Source organism: Gopherus flavomarginatus, chromosome 5 (genome assembly GCF_025201925.1).
Source record: "Gopherus flavomarginatus isolate rGopFla2 chromosome 5, rGopFla2.mat.asm, whole genome shotgun sequence".
Taxonomy (NCBI): Eukaryota; Metazoa; Chordata; order Testudines; family Testudinidae; genus Gopherus; species Gopherus flavomarginatus.
The window spans coordinates 50,498,556-50,516,981 of record NC_066621.1 but is presented as its reverse complement, the minus strand read 5'-3'; the positions used below and the strand labels follow the sequence as shown (position 1 = coordinate 50,516,981).

General features: G+C 46.4%; 1 protein-coding gene across 3 annotated transcripts in view; it reads right to left on the bottom strand.

The window, feature by feature from the left end:
* LSP1 (lymphocyte specific protein 1) overlaps positions 1-18,426 on the bottom strand; it is a 512,003-nt gene that overhangs the window by 27,964 nt on the left and 465,613 nt on the right. For 2 of the 3 annotated variants that reach the window (XM_050953725.1, XM_050953726.1), the window contains 2 exons: positions 16,783-16,935; positions 9,837-10,019 (listed from right to left, as the gene is read on the bottom strand). In XM_050953725.1, coding sequence (XP_050809682.1) covers positions 9,837-10,019; positions 16,783-16,935 — 336 coding nt within the window. The remainder of the gene's footprint in view (positions 1-9,836; positions 10,020-16,782; positions 16,936-18,426) is intronic. The other variant, XM_050953727.1, reaches the window with a different exon arrangement.

Here is an 18,426-nt window from a genome sequence, read left to right as displayed (position 1 = left end):
GGGCCTGCGGCTAAGGCACAGCATGAGAGGTGGTCAGTACAGTAATGGCGGAGGAAGACTGGTAAGAACTAAGTAGTAAATGTCACTTCTCCTTGCTACAGAGTTCCTGCTCCAGTCTCAACTGCAAAGACAACAAGAAATAATGCCTCCACGTTTCTAGTTCCAGATGTATGGAGCAGGAGGAGAGCCCTACCCCATCTCCCTGAGCTCCAGAGCTGGACTTCCTCATCCAAGTAGGCTGTAACCGAGATCCCTTCTAATTTTGAGGCCATTTGAGCTAACTTGTGTGGTCTGAGGTTGGGCAAGACTAGCTTGAGCTCAAGGGGATTTCTCCCCCTTGTTCTTTTGTTCCCCAGCCACCTTCTGGGAGAATTTGATTTCCAACTACAGGACAGTCTGCATTATTCATTAGGGTACAAGAACCATTTACACACACACACACACACACTCACTCACACTCCTGCCTGCCCGTCTGTCCATACGGCTCCTTTTTTCTTTTTGATACCATTTTTCTACCTGCTTTTTTCTCTCACCAGTAGAAACTAATGGAACCACTGGAATTCAGCCAAAGGAGAATGGAAACCCAGCAACGATAAAGCCAAACATTCAAATCTACATTGTCAAAAGTAGGGCAAGAGGAAAAAGGAGGGAAATTGTGCAACTTTTTTCAAGATGCAAAGATTCCAAACAGCTCTAGACCCAAGCTAGGTACACATCCCCTCTGCCCATCTCTAAAAGGTAGCCCCAGCCCAGGGTACCCACTGCACATATTTCTTTGAAGCATTTAGAAAGAGGCTCATGGCTTGATTTTCCAGAGGCACTAAAATGACTGACACTGCAAGGCATTTGCCAGGTCACAGCAAGGTCTCCATATCTAAACTAGACACAGCTGGAATCCATTTGGCTCACTTGTGGGTCAATACTGATCAAATAGGTATTAGAATTATAATAAAGTGTTTAGACTACTGAATGCATGCGAGTTGCTGCATGCATTAATCTTACTCTCAATAGCGGGGTTCCATACTGTGATGTAATATTGGAACAGTTGTATTGTGAGCCTCTGATACTGTATGCATTGCTGTACAGTACTGGAGAGTGACATTAGCATGAAGAGCTGCTCTTCTACAGAAACTGTTATGACCCCATCGAAAGAGGCTGCCCATCAATACCAGAGAGATTACGGGTGGCTCTTACAACAATTGAGGAATTGTCAACAAGAGGACAAAAGACTTATTGTTGTTCTGCTCTCCTCCCAGTGAAGATCAGTCATGCAAGTGGACTCCTCCTATCAGCTGAGTTTGCAGCTCAAAGCATGTAGCAAGAAGGGGATAAAAACCCCAAGCAAAAAGGAATTACTAGGTATCTCTAAGCTGCTGCAACTCTGGGGAGGCAAGGGCCAGGTCTACACTACAGAACCAGTATAACTAAGTCGCTCAGGGCCGTGAAATATCCACACCCATGAGCGGGGCTGGTGCAAGGATGTTTCGCGCCTTAAGCTGTACTGCTACTGAACAAAGTTGCGTTTATGTAGCCGTGCCTCAGGACTGGTCATCTGCAAGCAATGAAACAGGGAACTCTGGCTCTAAAAGCATAAGCACTTCTATTGCCTGAGTGAAAGGAAGAGGTCATTAGCTTGAAGGCAGTATAGGACTTAAACCCATATACCTGACCTAACCACTAGAGGAGAACAGAGAGCAACATTGTGTTGGCAGGGGCTCCACAGAACTAACACACAACAAACTCTGGTGAAGGGGCGTGGGCCAGCCAGGCACTGATCACAACACAAGACAGTGAACAAAAGCACACCTCCCTCCTCAGTTAGATACTAGCACATGCAGCTGGTATCCAGGCAGGCTGCGGATACTGCCAGGCCAACAATCAGAAGCATCAAGTCCACAGCCTGGTTGCCTTCTTAACCCCAGGCATTGTCCCCTCACCTGAATCCACAGTAGCTATCACCAGCCATCTCTGCGGAGCAAAAGACAGAGCGACCAAGTGGAGGTTAGGTAACGGACAGCGTGTTGAGCAAGAGGTAGTAGCGAGTGAAAGGGGAAGTTGAGGAAGGATTTAGGCTCTGTTCAGAAGTGCCAGTTCTGCCAGATGCACTGAGAGGAATGAAAGGGACAATGGTTCACCCAGACTTGCCCTGCACCTTCTCTTCTGGGGAAGTCTGCGGAACTGCAAGATAAAGTGACGTGCTGCTGACATTGCAGCTGCTTGGCTTTGCCCAGGGTGTTCTTCCCAACAGTTGTTGATGTGAAAGGACTAGCAGAGGAGTCTCTGTAGCAGAATCAGCAGCCTGGTCCAGAATCACTGCCCATTGTCACCTTATTCCTAGCCCAGAGGAGTAGGACATGATGAGGTTTTTCAGGCAAGTAACTTACTTGGTGAAAGATACAATTTTAGTCAACCCAGGGAAAAAAGGTCATTTCAGGACAACAAACTCAACAGGTGTCTGCACATTCCCAGGCTCTCAATCTTTCCTTCATTGTGCCCAGGAGAGAGCATGAGTACCTCTCTCCAACCTGGTAGTTAAGGTAGGAGATGTGGATTCAAACCCGTCCTCTGAATCAGGCAGGCAGAGAGAAGATCTGAATGACTACATCTCCTACCTCCCAGCTCAGTGCTTTAATCACCAGGCTAGACTCCTCTTCACTCTTTGTCACCGTGACTATATAGATATTAATATAAAGTGGAACAGCTTCAACAGGACAGACTGAGAGCAACCCACCCATAACAGCCTCCAGACTGGCAGTTTGGAGACACAGCAGGTGCGGGGAGGAGAGGAAAGAAGAGAAGAAGAAAGGTCTGAGCTCAAGTCCCTCTCCAGAGCAGGAATTCCAGCTCAGGGATTCTCCCCTGGCTGTAGTTAATCCACACCCGAGGGGCAGTAGCTAGGCTGACAGAACAATTCTTCCATCAAGCCAGCACAGTCACCCTGGGTTAGTTCGGCATATCACGTCTCTCCAGGAGTGTGGGTTTTTCACTGCCACTGTAAGTTCCCCGTGCACAACAGCCCAATGTCTCGTATATCCCATTTGCCCTAACCAATGGGCTGAAGGCAAAGAGGCGGGGTGAAGACACACATACACACACTTTGGTGGTCTGTAATGAACTTTTATAATTTGCTGACAAATTCCAAACAATTTTGGAACCAAAACAACATTTCCCCTGGTTTTTCAGTTTGGCGGCCACACCAGAAAAGTCAATTAACAACTCAGGTCTACTTTGGAACTTCTCTAGCAGGTTGAAGGGAGATGACAATCCTTCTTTGCACGTCTCATTCCCATAACATACCAAAGCTACACACCAGGTTTCAGGGGAGAAGGCTACAGGGTGCTGTGAACAGCTGAGACCCCCATCCCCAGAATTGCTGGGATTCCAGAGGGGTGGGAAATTGTTCATATAGCAGCTTCCACCAGGGCCTACTCTCTTCCACCAAAAATGGAGTGGATTTAAGTACCCAGACTTGATCTCTTCACAGCAAAGCTGAGAGGCTCAATTCACTGGCATTTGTAAAGTGCTCAGATCTAAAAATATGTTCACCATTACGTTTGTATTGCCATAGTATCTAGGAGTCCTAGTCATGAACCACTTCCTACTGTGCAAAACCCAGAACAAGAGATGATCCCTGCCCCACAGATCTTACGCTCTAAGTAAGGTTTGCAGCACAGCCTTAAAACCACAGGCTTCTGCAGTGCCACTATCTGTAAAGTAACCCCCCACCCAATGGAAGTGCACTGATTTGTCCTGTAGTAGGACAGTCATGACAGGATGTGTCATGTTCAGAACTAGTCTCTTTGAAACACATTTCACTCTCATGCACTGGTTTAAGTTCAGGCCAGTACAAGCAGAAATCATTTTCTAGACTGCAGTGTTCACATCACATCTAGCATCTCAGTTGGCAGGTCTCCACAGAAAAGCCAAGGATTAGTCAGGCAGAGACAGAACTATGCTCCAGCTCTTCCCAGGTCAGGGCTGAGGGGGAAGCAGACACTGCCACCCTTCATGCCATGCTGTTCCTACTAGGAGACTAAAAGCCTTTGATCTCCAGGTCTGCTAAACCATCACCATTCACCAGCATTACATTGGCTCAAGTTTTGAGAAAGACAGTGAGGTCAGCCACTGACCAGGCAGAAAGCAACCCAAATGCTCCTGTCTCTGTATAGAGACCAATCTCTAAGAGGATATTAGATAAAGCTACAATATATTTTATTGGACCAATATCTGTCAGAGGAAGGTACAAGCTTTGAAGTGACAGAGCTCTTCTTCAGGTCTGGGGAAGAGGCAGAGTGTCTGAGCTAATTATTAGTTGGGACATGATAGCATCACTGCTTGCCTCAAATACACACAAGATAATGCACGAAACTCAGAAATCCACCCAAAACACATTGCCAAACTCATCCATTTCACCCTCACCCACAACAACTTCAATTTAAACACACACTTTGCCCAATCCACTGGAACAGCCATGGGTGCCAGGATGGCTCCCCAATATGTAACATCTTCATGGGCCACCTCAAGGAAGAATTTCTGGACAAATGCACTGCAGAATCAATAATATACCTGAGATACATCAATATTTTCCATCCTCCAGAAAGAAGATCTAAAATCCCTCAGATTTCCACCACAATTCTCCCTAGAAGGCTCCCATACTAGCATCAACTTCCTGGACACCATGATCAGCTTAATCAAATCACAATATACAAGAAATCCACCAGTCACCACATTTGCCTCCACAAATCCAGACACCTCCGCCCTCCCCACAAAGTTATCTACAGCCAGGCACTCAAATACCACAGAATTTTCTCCAAAGAGAAAGCCTGAGACACACACCTTAAACACACTTAAAACCACCTTCACTAAACAAGATACACAAGGCAGGTGAGGCACTTTCCCACCTTGTTTTAGAATTACGATGACCAGACAGAAAGCATGAAAAATTAGGATGAGGATGGAGGGTAATAGGTGCCTATACAAGAAAAAGCACCAAATATCAGGACATCTGGTCACCCTACTTGGAACCAACATGGATACAATACCACTTCATTCACTAAACAAGGACACTCTGCCAGAGATTGCATCATGAAAAGGGCCACCCTAATACCCCAGGAGAACTTTCTTGAAGACAGGAAAGACAAACCACTAACAGCACACCCATAGTTGTCATCTACCACCCCACACCAAAGCCATATGGGGCCGCAAGCCTGGGAGGCGGGAGAATTGAAGCAGCCACGGCATGCTCGGGAAGGAGGCGCAGCAGGGGTGAGCTGGGGCTGGGAGTTCCCCTGAGTGCTGCCCCCCGCCCCATTACTTGCTGCAGGCAGCCCTCCCCATGCCTCCCTGCCCCAGCTCCCTCCGCCTAAATGCCGGTGGTGACCGGGGCAGCCAAAGATCCAGCCGCCGTGGTCACTGCCGAAGAAAATGCCACCCTCCAAATCCTAGCACCCTAGGCAACCGCCTAGGTCACCTAATAGGTTGCACTAGCCCTGTCTGTGCTAACTTGTATTTAGGTCAGACACACTGCTTCCTTCCCCAGACCTGATAGAAAGCTCCGCAAGGGTACAAGCTTTTGAACTACAATAAAACAGAAGTTGGTCCAGTAAGAGATATTACCTCACTTACCTTATCTCTAATATCCTGTGACTAACACAGCTACACCACCACCAAGATATTAAACAATCTCACAAAAATTATTTGAGAGCACTGACAGCAGAGGTCAAAGTCACCCCCTATGCTGGCATAGAGCCAGGGGTGGGGCAGCTTGCATCCCTTGATCCTGAGAGTGCTGGGGGCTGGCTTAACCCTCCCCACCCACCCCCCATCACACACACATTACAGCAACTCCAAGGGGTACCTTAACTTGCATCCCTGATGCAGTAGGTCACTAGATACTATGGCACTGCAGAATAGTCAGGACACTCACACCCCAGACACAGCATCTATCAGTGGCTCTTGAAGAGCACTCTGTGCAGGGGCCACAAAGTCAGCATAATGTGGTTACATTAGCACCCTTGAATCCCACCACATCATACACACAGGTGACCAGCATGATTCAACCCAGATTCTACAGCACTGGCCTCTTCCCCTTGAGCTAAAGGAGTACACGTTCGCAGGTAGCATTGGTAGTACACTTGACAAGCATGCTCGGTTGTAAGTGGTGGTGTTTATTCAATACCCTGTTAGAAGTAGGTCACACTCCCAAGCTTGAAACTGCATGAACATACACGTGTCTGAAAAGTCCATTTCCACAAGGAAAAAAGTGTCTTGTAGTCAGCGCTATACCTCAGGTGAGCAGAAGCCTTTAACTAATATCCCAAGTCTCAACATTAAGGTGAGAAAAACAGCACCCCAATAATCACACCTTTGGTGCAGTGCTGCGTGCTCCAAAAGTGTCTTGTGCCCGCATGCACAGAGCATTGGGTAAAACCCGAGCTAGACTTTTTGGGAGCTAGATTATTTCATTGGTTCCACAGTCAGCAATGTTGAAGAATAAATCCTCCTAGTACATTAACAATGACAAAGAAGGGTGGCACCAGGCTCAGAGTATTTCATAGAACCACACTCAAAGGCAGGATAGTGTATAGCCCAGACCCACCCAGAGCAGGCTGTGGATGAGTGCTAATGGCCACTTAGTGAAAACCAGACTTGTCAGAAGCCAGCAGTTCTGCAATGGGATTTTATTTTAAGCGTAAGTGCTGTGGAGAGAGGGAGGTGGGCAGGGGAGAGGTTTTCTCCACTTCATATTTATTAAAACACCTTGAAATGGCAGCTATGGGCCCTGCAAGAAGTGGGCTGAAAGGTTCTCTAGTTTCATGGTGACCTCTACTGAAACAGCAGCAAATGCTGACTCTGCTGCCCTCCTACAACAGTCACCACCTCCCACCCAACTTTCAGCAGTGGGGAAAGATACATGTCACTCTACAGCAGCAGAACTGTCCTCCCTACTGACACCCCTAGGCAGACCCAGGTTTAACATGTTAGCTGAAATAGCAAATAGCCACCCATCTTACTCTGTGGTTGTTCTCATAGCAGCCTCTCTATACTGCAATTAAACACTCGGAACTGCCTGTGTAGCTGACTCAGGCTCATGGGGCTATACATCTGCAGTGTAGACATCCAGACTTGGGCTAGAAAAAAAGATTCTGAGACCCCATGGTGAAGAGGGTGCCAGAGCCCAGGCTCCAGCCCTAGTCCAGATCTTTACACTGCAGTTGTATAGCCCTGCAGCCCAAACCCAAGGCAGCTGACACAGGCCAGCCACAGGTGTTTAACTGCAGCACAGACATTCCCTGAATGTTTTACTGCCTCTGGTAACTACCTGTTCTGGATAGAGCGAGCCCAGCCAATAAGGCCTACCCCTAAAGCACAGACCTGTTTTAGAATTAAAGCCCTACACATCTGACATATGGAATATAACCAACATACAGAGTACTGGAATATAAAAGACAACTAATTTGACACCACCACTAATGTCTTACAACAAACCCACAGCCAAGTAGTCACTCTGCTGCATGCCATGGCTATTCAGAACTTCACAGCTGCAGCAAGAATCAAGTTTGGTTCCTATAGCTCCAAGAGCACAGAATCCCAACACCAAAGCTAGAAGCTAGCAGTACTGGGCCTATGACACAAGTCACAGTTCCATTCAGTAGGGCACTACTCTCCCTTCTCACCAGCGCATTACAGTGGCATATGTCCATAATATGAAAAAACACTTGTCTTCCTCCCAAGGGGAGGGATCCTAGCCACAGCTCAGGAATGAGATAGAAAAAGTTCTCTCCACTACAGTCACATTCCTTCAATGGGGATAGCAGACAACTGTGGAAGAACAGGGTGAAACTGGAGCACATGACATACCTGAAAGCTCACACAAGGCTTCCACCTACTCTGTGACAATATCAGCAGGAGGAGTGGAAAAGGAGATGCTTTCAGGGAGCACAACATATGAAGCAAAATGAAATTTCCTACAGGTTTGTGAGGGACCTCCTCAGGTTCCCATAAATCACATCCACATTGAGTCAAACAAAGAGGAAGGCTGGTGATAACCTAGGTTGGCCCTTTGCTACGTCACTTCAACACTCTCCCAGTAAAAATTGCATGAGCTCCAGTGCCTGGATTTAAATGTTTTCCAGCTGCTTGGCAACTCCCTTCACTAAGCCTCACCTGCCACAAGTGTTTGCAATTTTCCCTCTTCCAGCTACTACAGAGCAGCCTCACCTCACACCACACAGCTTGTGTTTGTCAAGCAAGAAACAAAGTTGCATTTTAATTTTTTTTAACAGAGTGTTGCCGGGAAGGAGCAGGCAAATAAGGTGCAACATTTCTGTTCAACAAAGATAGAAAATCCTCTCTGTTAAAGGCAAAGCAGATGTATGCCTGCTCTCTCTCTCACATACACACAGAAGAGTGAGCCTCTTCCAGCAAGAAATCTTCACAGGAGAAGAAAGAGAGAAGGGAGAGTTGGGGGGAAATGGGTTCCTTCATAATGGAGGCCCTAGTCCTGCAAGTATGATTGAAGACAATGGGATGAGTGCTATATAAAAAGTTAAGCATGAGTGAGTGTTTGTAGGATTAGGGCCTTAAAGAGGAGGGAGGAGATGTCACTTTAAATTTTATTTAGCTAAGATGTTTAAAAAGAAATACAGCTAGAGAGACAAGGAAAGCTATATTTCTGTCTGCTTTTGATGCAATGTTAATTATGCAACTTTTCACCCTTCTGGATAAAAAGGGACTAAGAGATTTTAAGACAAAAATCCCAGTAACATCAGACTAACAATGAGGCTCAGACAGGATGTTCAGATCCAGATATCAGCTGTACTCCAGGGAAGGGTTTGGATCCAGGGGTCAGCTCAGCAAGGGGATAGGGACCAGAAGCAAAGTGAGGGATTTGGGGATTTAACCTATTGCTGATACTGAGACTGGTGGGCCTAGGTCCAGCTATAGCTAAAGACCTGCCCTCTCAATAGGGGAGGGAGGAACTATCTCTGAGAGAGTACAGTGACAATAAACAGTCTGCAAGTGCCTTTTGAAGAATTCCCCAGGCACAAGTGTAACCCACAAACCTGGGTGTGGTGTTCTGTCCTATCTAGTGGCACTAAGACCACTTAGAGAGAGAGGGAGATTAATGAGTCTGCACTACAGTCTTCGCTAAGGGCCATATGGCTTTTAGCTCATGCAGCAGTGGCTCATGTCCTGAGATCCCAGGTTCAACCCTACCTGCTGATGACTATGGTCTGTGGGCATTACACAAGTGCTGTATTCGGCCGCATACAATAGTCCTATGTTGCCCACTCTTTCTTGAGAAGTCCACTGCTGGGGAAGATGCTCTGACAAGGATGTGGGGGATGATAACCCGCACCATTCTGGCTGGCACCACAAGCCAGAGGCAGTGCTAGGAGACTGCCATAATTTAGAACAGCTCCTTGGGCTGCCTAAATTATGCTGGAGGTCATTTCAGCCCCTGCAGCCGCTTAGACTCAGGAGGGCATAGAAGTGGCTTAAAGCCAACTTTGTCCTCACTGGCCTTGGCTTAACCTTCTGTGCTGTGCCTTCTGGAGGTACATTACAGCACAGAATCTGCCCGAGAGCTGTGGAAAGCTCCATCTGACTCCAAACATGACCAGAGTTTGGGGGCATTGGGATCTGAGTTTGTCTCTCCACAATAGCATAAATTATTGTGAGTTGAGTGTTAGTCTCTGAGTTATCAAACTAGTTCTTCCTGCAGACATAGCTCAGCCCAAACCCTCCTGCTCCCATCTCCCCACCTGGCTATGCTCTGGGCTTGCCCTCAGAAAGATGCAACCTCCTTTGGAGGAGCTCCTTCACTGCTGTACCTTTCTTCTCTGCAAGTAGGTTCTGCTTCCTGGGCCTGTGTCCATTCCCTGGGGGATGTTCGCTCCCCCTCTTGTGTCCCCTCTGCAGCCCACCTCTGTTTGCGCTGCTCGAGCTTCTGAGACCAGTCGCTGAACCCCTCATCCTCTTCCAGCTCTGAGGTCCCTGAAGGCTTAAAGTCAAACCTGAAACACAGCAGGAGAAAGATTAGAACAGTGGAACTGCAAAGGATCAAAGTTGGTACCAATGAACCCCATGCTGGTCATGGTCCTTCCCTTTGCAGTAACCTAGCTATCATAACCTTCCTCTAGTAGCTCCTCTGATATCAATAAGGGCCTAGTTTCTAGAATCCCATCCGTCCTCATTCTCCATTAAAGGAGAGGTCACAAAGCAGCCTAAACCACTTAGGAAAACACCACAGAGCAGCCACTTAGGAATTTTCCTGGTATAAGGGGAATCCCCTGAACAACACAGCAACTCCACCTCACCTCCATTCCTGGGGCAAAAGAGACAGTGACCTGTTGTGATGAAGTGGGACTGTTCTTAATGTTTCCTCTGAATACTGTGTGAGTGCCTCAGTTTCTCCTATGCATTTCTTAAGTCTCCAGTGTGCATAAATGGCCAACAATCTGTCTCCTAGCAACAAATGGCCAGGGCCCTTCCCCCCTTGCAAGGGAATAGCTAAAAGTGAACAAAGAGATCAGGTGACCTCCTGGTCTGGGAAAGAGACAAAGGCCAGAAAGGAGGGGCTGGAGGGGGTTTCAGTTGGAAGCTGACTGGGGACGGGAAGTGAGGGCAGACGGGGTTGTCTGGCTCGCTGGGCCCCAGAATGAACCCGGCTGAGGGATCCCGTTCTATGTACCTACAAGCTTTGTTTTAGACCATGTTTCTGTCATCTAATAAACATGTTTTACTGGCTGGCTGAGAGTCACATCTGACTGCGAAGTTGGGGGTGCATGCAGGACCCTCTCGCTTCCCTAGGACCCCGCCTGGGCAGACTCCCTGTGGGAAGCGCAGGGAGGGGCATATGCTGAATGCTCCTAGGTCAGATCCAGGAGGTGAAGACATGTGAGCTTCTTGCCCTGAAGACAGTCTGCTCCATGGGAGAGGAGGCTCCCCAAAGTCCTGACTGGCTTTGTGGGGAGCAGTTCCAGAGCATCGCCCGGGGACCCCGTGACACCTGTCCTCTGTGCTCCTACTGATTCCTGGCTCCTCAGATGTCCTCGTGAGGCCACAGGAAATCCCGGCATAAGCTAGAGCTGCCTTCAGCCACCAGTGCCTTCACCCCTTCCTCTAGTCCCGCACTGAGCACAGTTTGGCCAGACCAGAGACTCTGGTGCAAAATCTTATTAAATGCATTTAGGAACCCAGGGTCCCATTCATGTTTGCCCTGCAGCTTGGGTATGCCATTTACACTAGTGCCAAGTGGGTGCAAAACACTCCCAAATGAGAATGAAAGCACTTTGCACCCACTTGGCAGTGGTGTAAATCACAACGCAGATGCACAGCAATGGATGAGTGAGAGAGGAAGGATGGTTCAGTGGTTAGGGCTCCAACCTGGGACTTGGGGGGTCAATCCAATGCTCTGCCACAGAGTTCCTGTGTGGCCTTGGGTAAGACACTTAATATCTCTGTGCCTTGGTTCCCCATCTGTAAAATGGGGATAATAGCACTGCTCTCCCTCACAAGGGTGTTGGGAGGTTAAATGCATTACAGATGATAAGGTGTGTGGATCTGTGTTAATGGAGGGAGGGCAGACAAGTGGCTCAGATACACTGGTCCCCATCTGTCAATGCAAACTAGGGTGACCAGACAGCAAGTGTGAAAAATCGGGACGGGGGTGGGGGATAATAGGAGCCTATATAAGAAAAAGACACAAAAATCAGGACTGTCCCTATAGAATCGGGGCATCTGGTCACCCTAATGCAAACCTACCTATGTGCCTTCTGCTTCATGCCTCATTGCCAGCAATAAGGGTTCTGGGATCGGTTTCTAGACAGCAACTGTTATTGATGATGTGTGAGGCAGAACACAATCTGGCTTTGCTCTTTTGTGTCTTCCTGGACTCTTCATGGCTGGCAGCAGTTTAACAAACTTGCTCTTACCCCAGCAAAGTAAGCAGATATGGATCTAGGAGGGTAGAGCCTTGGTGCTAAAAAAACCAAGGGGAATTTTGTCATTGACTCCACTGAGAACTGGATGTGCCCCGAAGGCAGCAGGTATTGGCAGTGAATAGGTGTCCTTTTCCCAGTGTCACTTTCCCAATCGGATTCATACCTGCACTTTATAGTGCTCCTGAAAACACACATGTTGGCAGTCTCGTCCCTCCCATGCCATGCCACCCACTGGCAATTGCTGAGCTGGCACACGCCAGCGTAGTTTGGCATGGCCAAGTGTTCATCCCTCTGCTCCTTAAAAAGCCCTGTGGGGAGGGGCGGGGGGGACCAAAAGGAGCTTAACTTCTGGAAAGATCTCCTATCCTTCCACTGGTGAGGGGAAAACTCTCTGTTCAGTCACCAAACAGGAAAGAAAAGCGGTGAAGAAGAACTTCTATCCAACTGCCAAGAGCCTGCAGAGCTTCATCACCCTACCAGCACGGCGCATACAGACCACATTCCAAAGCTCTGATGCAACCCAATGGCTGTGATTTGACACAAAGACACAAAAAAAGCCCAGGGCACAGCTGAGTGTCAGGTGATCAGAAGGAGGATTGGCTCCTCCAGATCACATGGCTGCCTGCTGCAGAGCAACTTTGGGCCATTTTACTGTCATTGCCTCTCCCTTTCTCCTTCACCATCTAGGCTTGTGGTGACTTCAAGTGAGATGCCCGAGATAAAGGATGGCCAACCTCAAATGTTAAAAAAATCACGGGTTGGGCCTTGAGAAATTGTGAGATTGGCTTAAAACCAATGAGATTTTTTTAATAGATAAATGTGTGGTGGGGGGGTCTTGTTTGTTCTCTGAGTTCGGAGCCTTAAGGAGCATTTGGACCACATACATTTTCCAGCTTTTCTCTGCAACCACGAGGGCCAGAAACTTACTTTTTAAAAATAATGAAAGCTGAGATTCTCCTATTCATGTGACTCCAGCAGCTGAGTCTTTGGGGGGAAAAATCAGCTATCACAAGCCTTGTGACAGCTGACAACAGACAGGCCCAGATTTAAGTATCCACAATGCCCTATATCTCCAGAAGGACCCTAGTAATACAAGGATCTTCAGTAACTGGGTTGGCATTTCCTCCTGTCCCAAATCAGATGGTCAGCCAGTGGAGAAGCCAAGGATATCTTTCAGGGTTCTTCATGATGTTTTCCCATTGAACCTTCCCATATTGACTAAGTGATACAATGACAATCTGTGATGTCACAGGTGAAAGTAGATTAGGATTTACTATTCCTGTAGTTGCCAGAGGCCCCGAGCGAGATACCGTGCTCGACTCTATTCACACAAATAGTAAGAGAGTCTCTGCCACAAAAATCTAACAATCTGAATAGACAGGGTAGGAAGTATGATTCCTGTTTTACCAATGACCAGCTGAAGCACAGACAGGAGAAGAGACTTGCCCAGGACACACAGTGAACTCTGTGGCAGAGTCAGGAAAAGATTCCAGGTCTTTCTAATCCCCGGTCAGGGCCTGGGGGAAGAGCGATCCTTGGGTGGGAAGCTCAGCCCTTAAAGGCATAGATAAAGGCCATACACCAGTTAGGGGTAGCCAGAGCACAGTCCACTCTAGTCATTCCCTGACCCAAGGACCTCCTTTTACCAGGGACAGAGAGAGCATTAAGCTCCATGGCAAATCCCCAGCAGGGGACTGGTAGGTGGTCCCCATTCCCTCTGCGATGCTCAAGAATCTGCCTCGATGTCCCGTCTGCAGCCCCTTGACCTTTCTGAAATACCACCCCAGCGCTCAGGCTGCAAAGGATAGATGCCACTGGGCTGGAGTTTGGGGTAATTTTGATTTCACAGCCTAGTCTCCCCCTTACTCTCCTCAGAACTCAAGATCACCCGGGAGGAGAAATTAAAGGGGTGAGAGTGGGGCTGGCATAACACCGCTCCAGCATTTCAATACTAAATGGCTTGGCACCACTCCAGCATCCAGACCTACAGGGAAGCCACCACAGCTGTCTGGGGTGGCGGAGGAGGAGGGGGAAATGTAACCCAGATTTTCTTTGGGGCTGTGCAAAGTCCCTCCCCCCAAGTAAACGATGTTTACACAAAGATGAGTTGCATGAATGGGGTGAGTCACTGTATGGAGGCGTGGTGTTTACACAAGAGAAAGCAAAGACTTATGGAAGATTAATGGCAGGCTGACCCCAGCTCAGCAAACCAGCCCAGGTGGCCGTCAGCAGCTTCAGAAGAGGCTGGAGAGAAGAAAACGCGATTTTAGAGTGAGGCACAATAGCTCAGTGCTATCGGTGTGAGCGTATAACAAAGCAAAGAGGCTGGTTAAGGCTCATCCATAAAAGCCAGGAGTCAAGATGGCCAGCAGGCAGGTTTTGAGAAAGGATGGATTTTACTATCAAACCTCTCCATTGTTCTGGGGCATCTGGATGTGGGATTTGGGTCCAGGCTCATCCCTGCCTAAATGATACCTATAGGTTTCCCAGCATTCTCCCTAACCCTCAATACTCCATCTACAAATATTAGCATGTGTTTTTGTATGGGGGATTGAACCCAGGACCTTTGGATCTTTTCAAAAAAAAACAACCCACAAACTTCACTGCCTGAGCTAAGGGACTAGCTCACCTCTAGTACCAAGCTCATAAACCTTTCTATGTGGTCTGCCCATCAAAGTGGCACAAAGAGTCACAAAATCCTAGCATGAGTTACTTTGGTCTCTTTTGGCCCCGGTGGAAAGATGCCCACAAGCTTCCTAATCTTTTCCCCATCCTCAAAGAGTGAGGCTAGTTCTCCTGCACTGGGGTTATTTATTTTAAAGTGTAAATCATGCCTCAGACCTCTCTGCATGACCCTTTCTCCTCCTTCCTTGTGGGCAGAAGTTTATCAACAACCTTTTAATCTGCTACTTGGATCTTTGGTCACTCTGGCCAAAAATCTCCAAACATGCCTGCCTACAATTAGGCTCCTAAGTCCATATTTAGGAGCCTAAATAAAAGTGTCCTGATTTTTCAGAAAATTCTCAGCACCAGCAAAGCCCACTGAAGGCAACAAAAACTGGTAGGTGCTCGGCATCTCTGACAAGCAGGCCACTTTTATTTAGGTTCCAGGTTCCTAAATTTAAACATTTAGGTTACAACATTTTGGCTTTGAGCCTGATTCATTCCTCTTTTTCTAGCACACCTAAAACTCCCAGTAAAATCAATGGAAGTTTATACTGTGCAATGAATCCCTGTCTATCAACAGAAAGAGAATGACCATGAGCCAAACGACACATCTGGGAAGGGCAGGTCTCCCCTCTGAGCCCTTTCTTAATACAGCTGGGAATTTTGTTCCTATTTATTTGTATATTGCCAGAAACTCTCAACCCCCCACTGTATCATATATGACAAATGGATCAAACACATTTTCTGTAATTACTCCCTCAAAAAGTTGCCACCCTCCACACATCTTTTTTCTCTATTCTTCCCTTCTCTTCCCTGTTTTTCTGTGCCTTTTTCACTCTTTTCAGTGGGACTATTAAAGCTAAACACAGGCCCACTCCTGTATAGGCTTACGCAGGTGCTTAACTTTTATACATTGTGAATAGTTCCCCTTGGTGTAAATGGGACCATTCATGGGGCATAAAGTTAAGCATGTATGCAAGTTTTTGCAGGGCAGGGCCTCTGTGTTTGCATTATTGGGGGCTGCTATTTTTTCACTGTAACTTCTGCTTTGATGCTTTGTGCAAGTCACTTAATTTTGCTGGGCCTCTAGACAGCTGTAAAATAGGGATATCTGCCTCAGCAATATGATCTGAGACTTTGTTAATGAATGTTTGTAAAGTGTTTTGTGATCCTGGTATAAAAGGTGGTCTAGAAATGCTCTCAATTAATATTGTATAGCACATCTTACATTTTTAATGAAATACATTTCTTTTTAGAGCTGGCAGAAATATTTACATTTTTGAAATATTGATGAAATGCTTTTCACAAAGAAAGGAAACATTTTCACATGAATTTGAAAATAAAAATCTTCATAAATTTTTTTTAAATCCTGAAAAAATTTGAATTCTTTTCATGAAAAATTCTGCATTTTTTCATGAAAAAAAATTGTTTTCATGAATAAATGCAGATGTTTTCCTTTAATTATTTTTCACAAACAAATTTTGATTTGTTTGCCCCATAATTTTGTTTGCTGCTTTTGTGCCTTAGCCCTGATCCTACAATCACTTATGCACATGCTTAACCATCAGTGGTGAAGTTAAACACATGTATAAGTGGTAGCAGGATCAGGGCCTTACAGATCTGGTTGACACTTTTTAAAAATTCAAATGAAAAATTCTCACAATTTTTTTCAATCAGCTCCACTTCTTGTCTAACTTGCCCTGATCCTACAAAACACTTAATATGCTTAAACAAGTTCTGTAGACTTCAACAGAACTATGCATATCCTTAAAGTTAACCATGTGTTTAAACACTTTGCTGAATTGGGGTCTTATACATCAGTTTAACCCTTATTGAACTCTCTGCATTTAAACTCCTAGCCCCTGGCATTTTTATCTCATAGGAAAATGAAAAACTGTCTCCCTAAAAGGGTTGTTGGCAGAAGGGATAGAACCTGGGACCTCTGAATTTTAAAGCACAAGCATCAATCTAAAAAACCCTCCTTTGCCAGCCAAGGCTTTACCAATCACATCAACTTTTAGATGTGACCCAGACAACACTAGACAGGGACAGAACAGAACAGCACAGTGAGTGGGTCTGGGTAACACAAGCACTAGCATACAGTGAGGATTTTTTACACTAGGATGGTGCTTGTTTGAAGAGTGTTCTACACTCAAGCTCTTCTTACTGGTTTTCCTGGGCTGACAGCCCACTCTCTGAGAAGGAGTTGGTGTTGTTCAAACCATCTTCTGCCTGGGACCGCTGCTGTTTCTCCCGTTCCCTTCTACGCCGCTCTCTCGCTGCCTCCTCCTCATCCTCCACACTCCACTGTGCTGTCAGCCTGTCAACCAGAAGGGAAATGCATTCTTAATGCAGGCAGCCAGTTCCAAGAGAAGCAAATGAAGGGAAAACGTCCCGGAATCTCAGGATAAAAACACAGCACTGGGTGGGCCCCATTCTGTGAGCTTCACTCCTGCCAAGCCAGGAGCACTTATTTACCTTAGCAGCATGCCTGGAAGCCAAGGAGACAACTTGTATAAGTGCTACAGAACATGAGAAAGTAGGATTGCAGAATCAGGCCATGTATGAGAGGACTGGATTGCTTCTTAGGGGATGGGTAACAAAATGTGTATGATAGAGTCATAAGAACAGCCCTACTGGGTCAGACCAAAGGTCCATCTAGCCCAGTATCCTGTCTTCTGACAGCGGCCAGTGCCAGGTGCCCCAGAGGGAATGAACAGAACAGGTAATCATCAAGTGATCCATCCCCTGTCCCTCATTCCCAGTTTCTGGCAAACAGAGGCTAGGGACACCATTCCTGCCCAACCTGGCTAATAGCCATTGATGGACCTATCCTCAATGAACTTATCTAGTTCTTTTTTTGAATTTATCTAGTCTTTCACATATGAAGTGACAATATGTTCTATTCTTTCCAAGGCAGTCCCATTTTTCCAATGGATTGTACCAGAAATTTGAAACTAAAACAGGATACCTAGCTATCCCATAAAGCTGGTCAAAATGTATTCCATGGAACTGTTTTCCATCCAAAAAAAAAGTGCAGTTTTGTCAAAATCAAAACATTTCATGGCGATGAGTCCATTTCAATGAAATTTTCAATGGGAAAAAAGTCAGAACAAATCATTTTTCATTTTGTTTCAATAAAGTCAAAATGTTTCTTTTTGGCTATCATTGCAAGTCATTTCATGCTGACCTTTATACTAAATATTGACTTCACTATTACATTATATTTAATATGTTACAGGTAATATTTTACTATAATATGAAAATCAGCATGAATATGGTCAAAATGAAACATTTTGACTTTATTAAAACAAACCATTTGAATGGTCCCAAATTTAAATTTTTCAAAATTTTCATTCTGTTTGAAATTTCAATATTTCAGCTTTTATTTCCCATCTGGAATTCCCCCTCCCTCCGCTCCCCGCAAAATGCTGGAATTTCCCATGGGACAGAAATTCTGGTTTCCCACCGGCTCTAGTATCCCACAGGATGCTCAACAGCATGACTCACACTGTCTCAGCAGGGGTGCCGCTTAGAAATCCCCACTGCAGGGAAATTCTCCCTCCAGCACCTGGTGCCACTTATGCGATAGGTATTGCCCCACAGCCTGCCCACGCCTGCTGCAGGATAGATGTCCTGCTTTCTCGGTTTGATCATCTGGTCATTTTCCTGTGTGTCATCCAGCCTCAGCTGGCAGTGACTGAAAAGGGCATGTGAAAAGACTGTATGGATCCCCGTCCAGGGGGCAGCTACTCTTATCACACTGATATCATGGCAACTGATGGCCTTTCTGGCAGGCTCAACAAAAAGA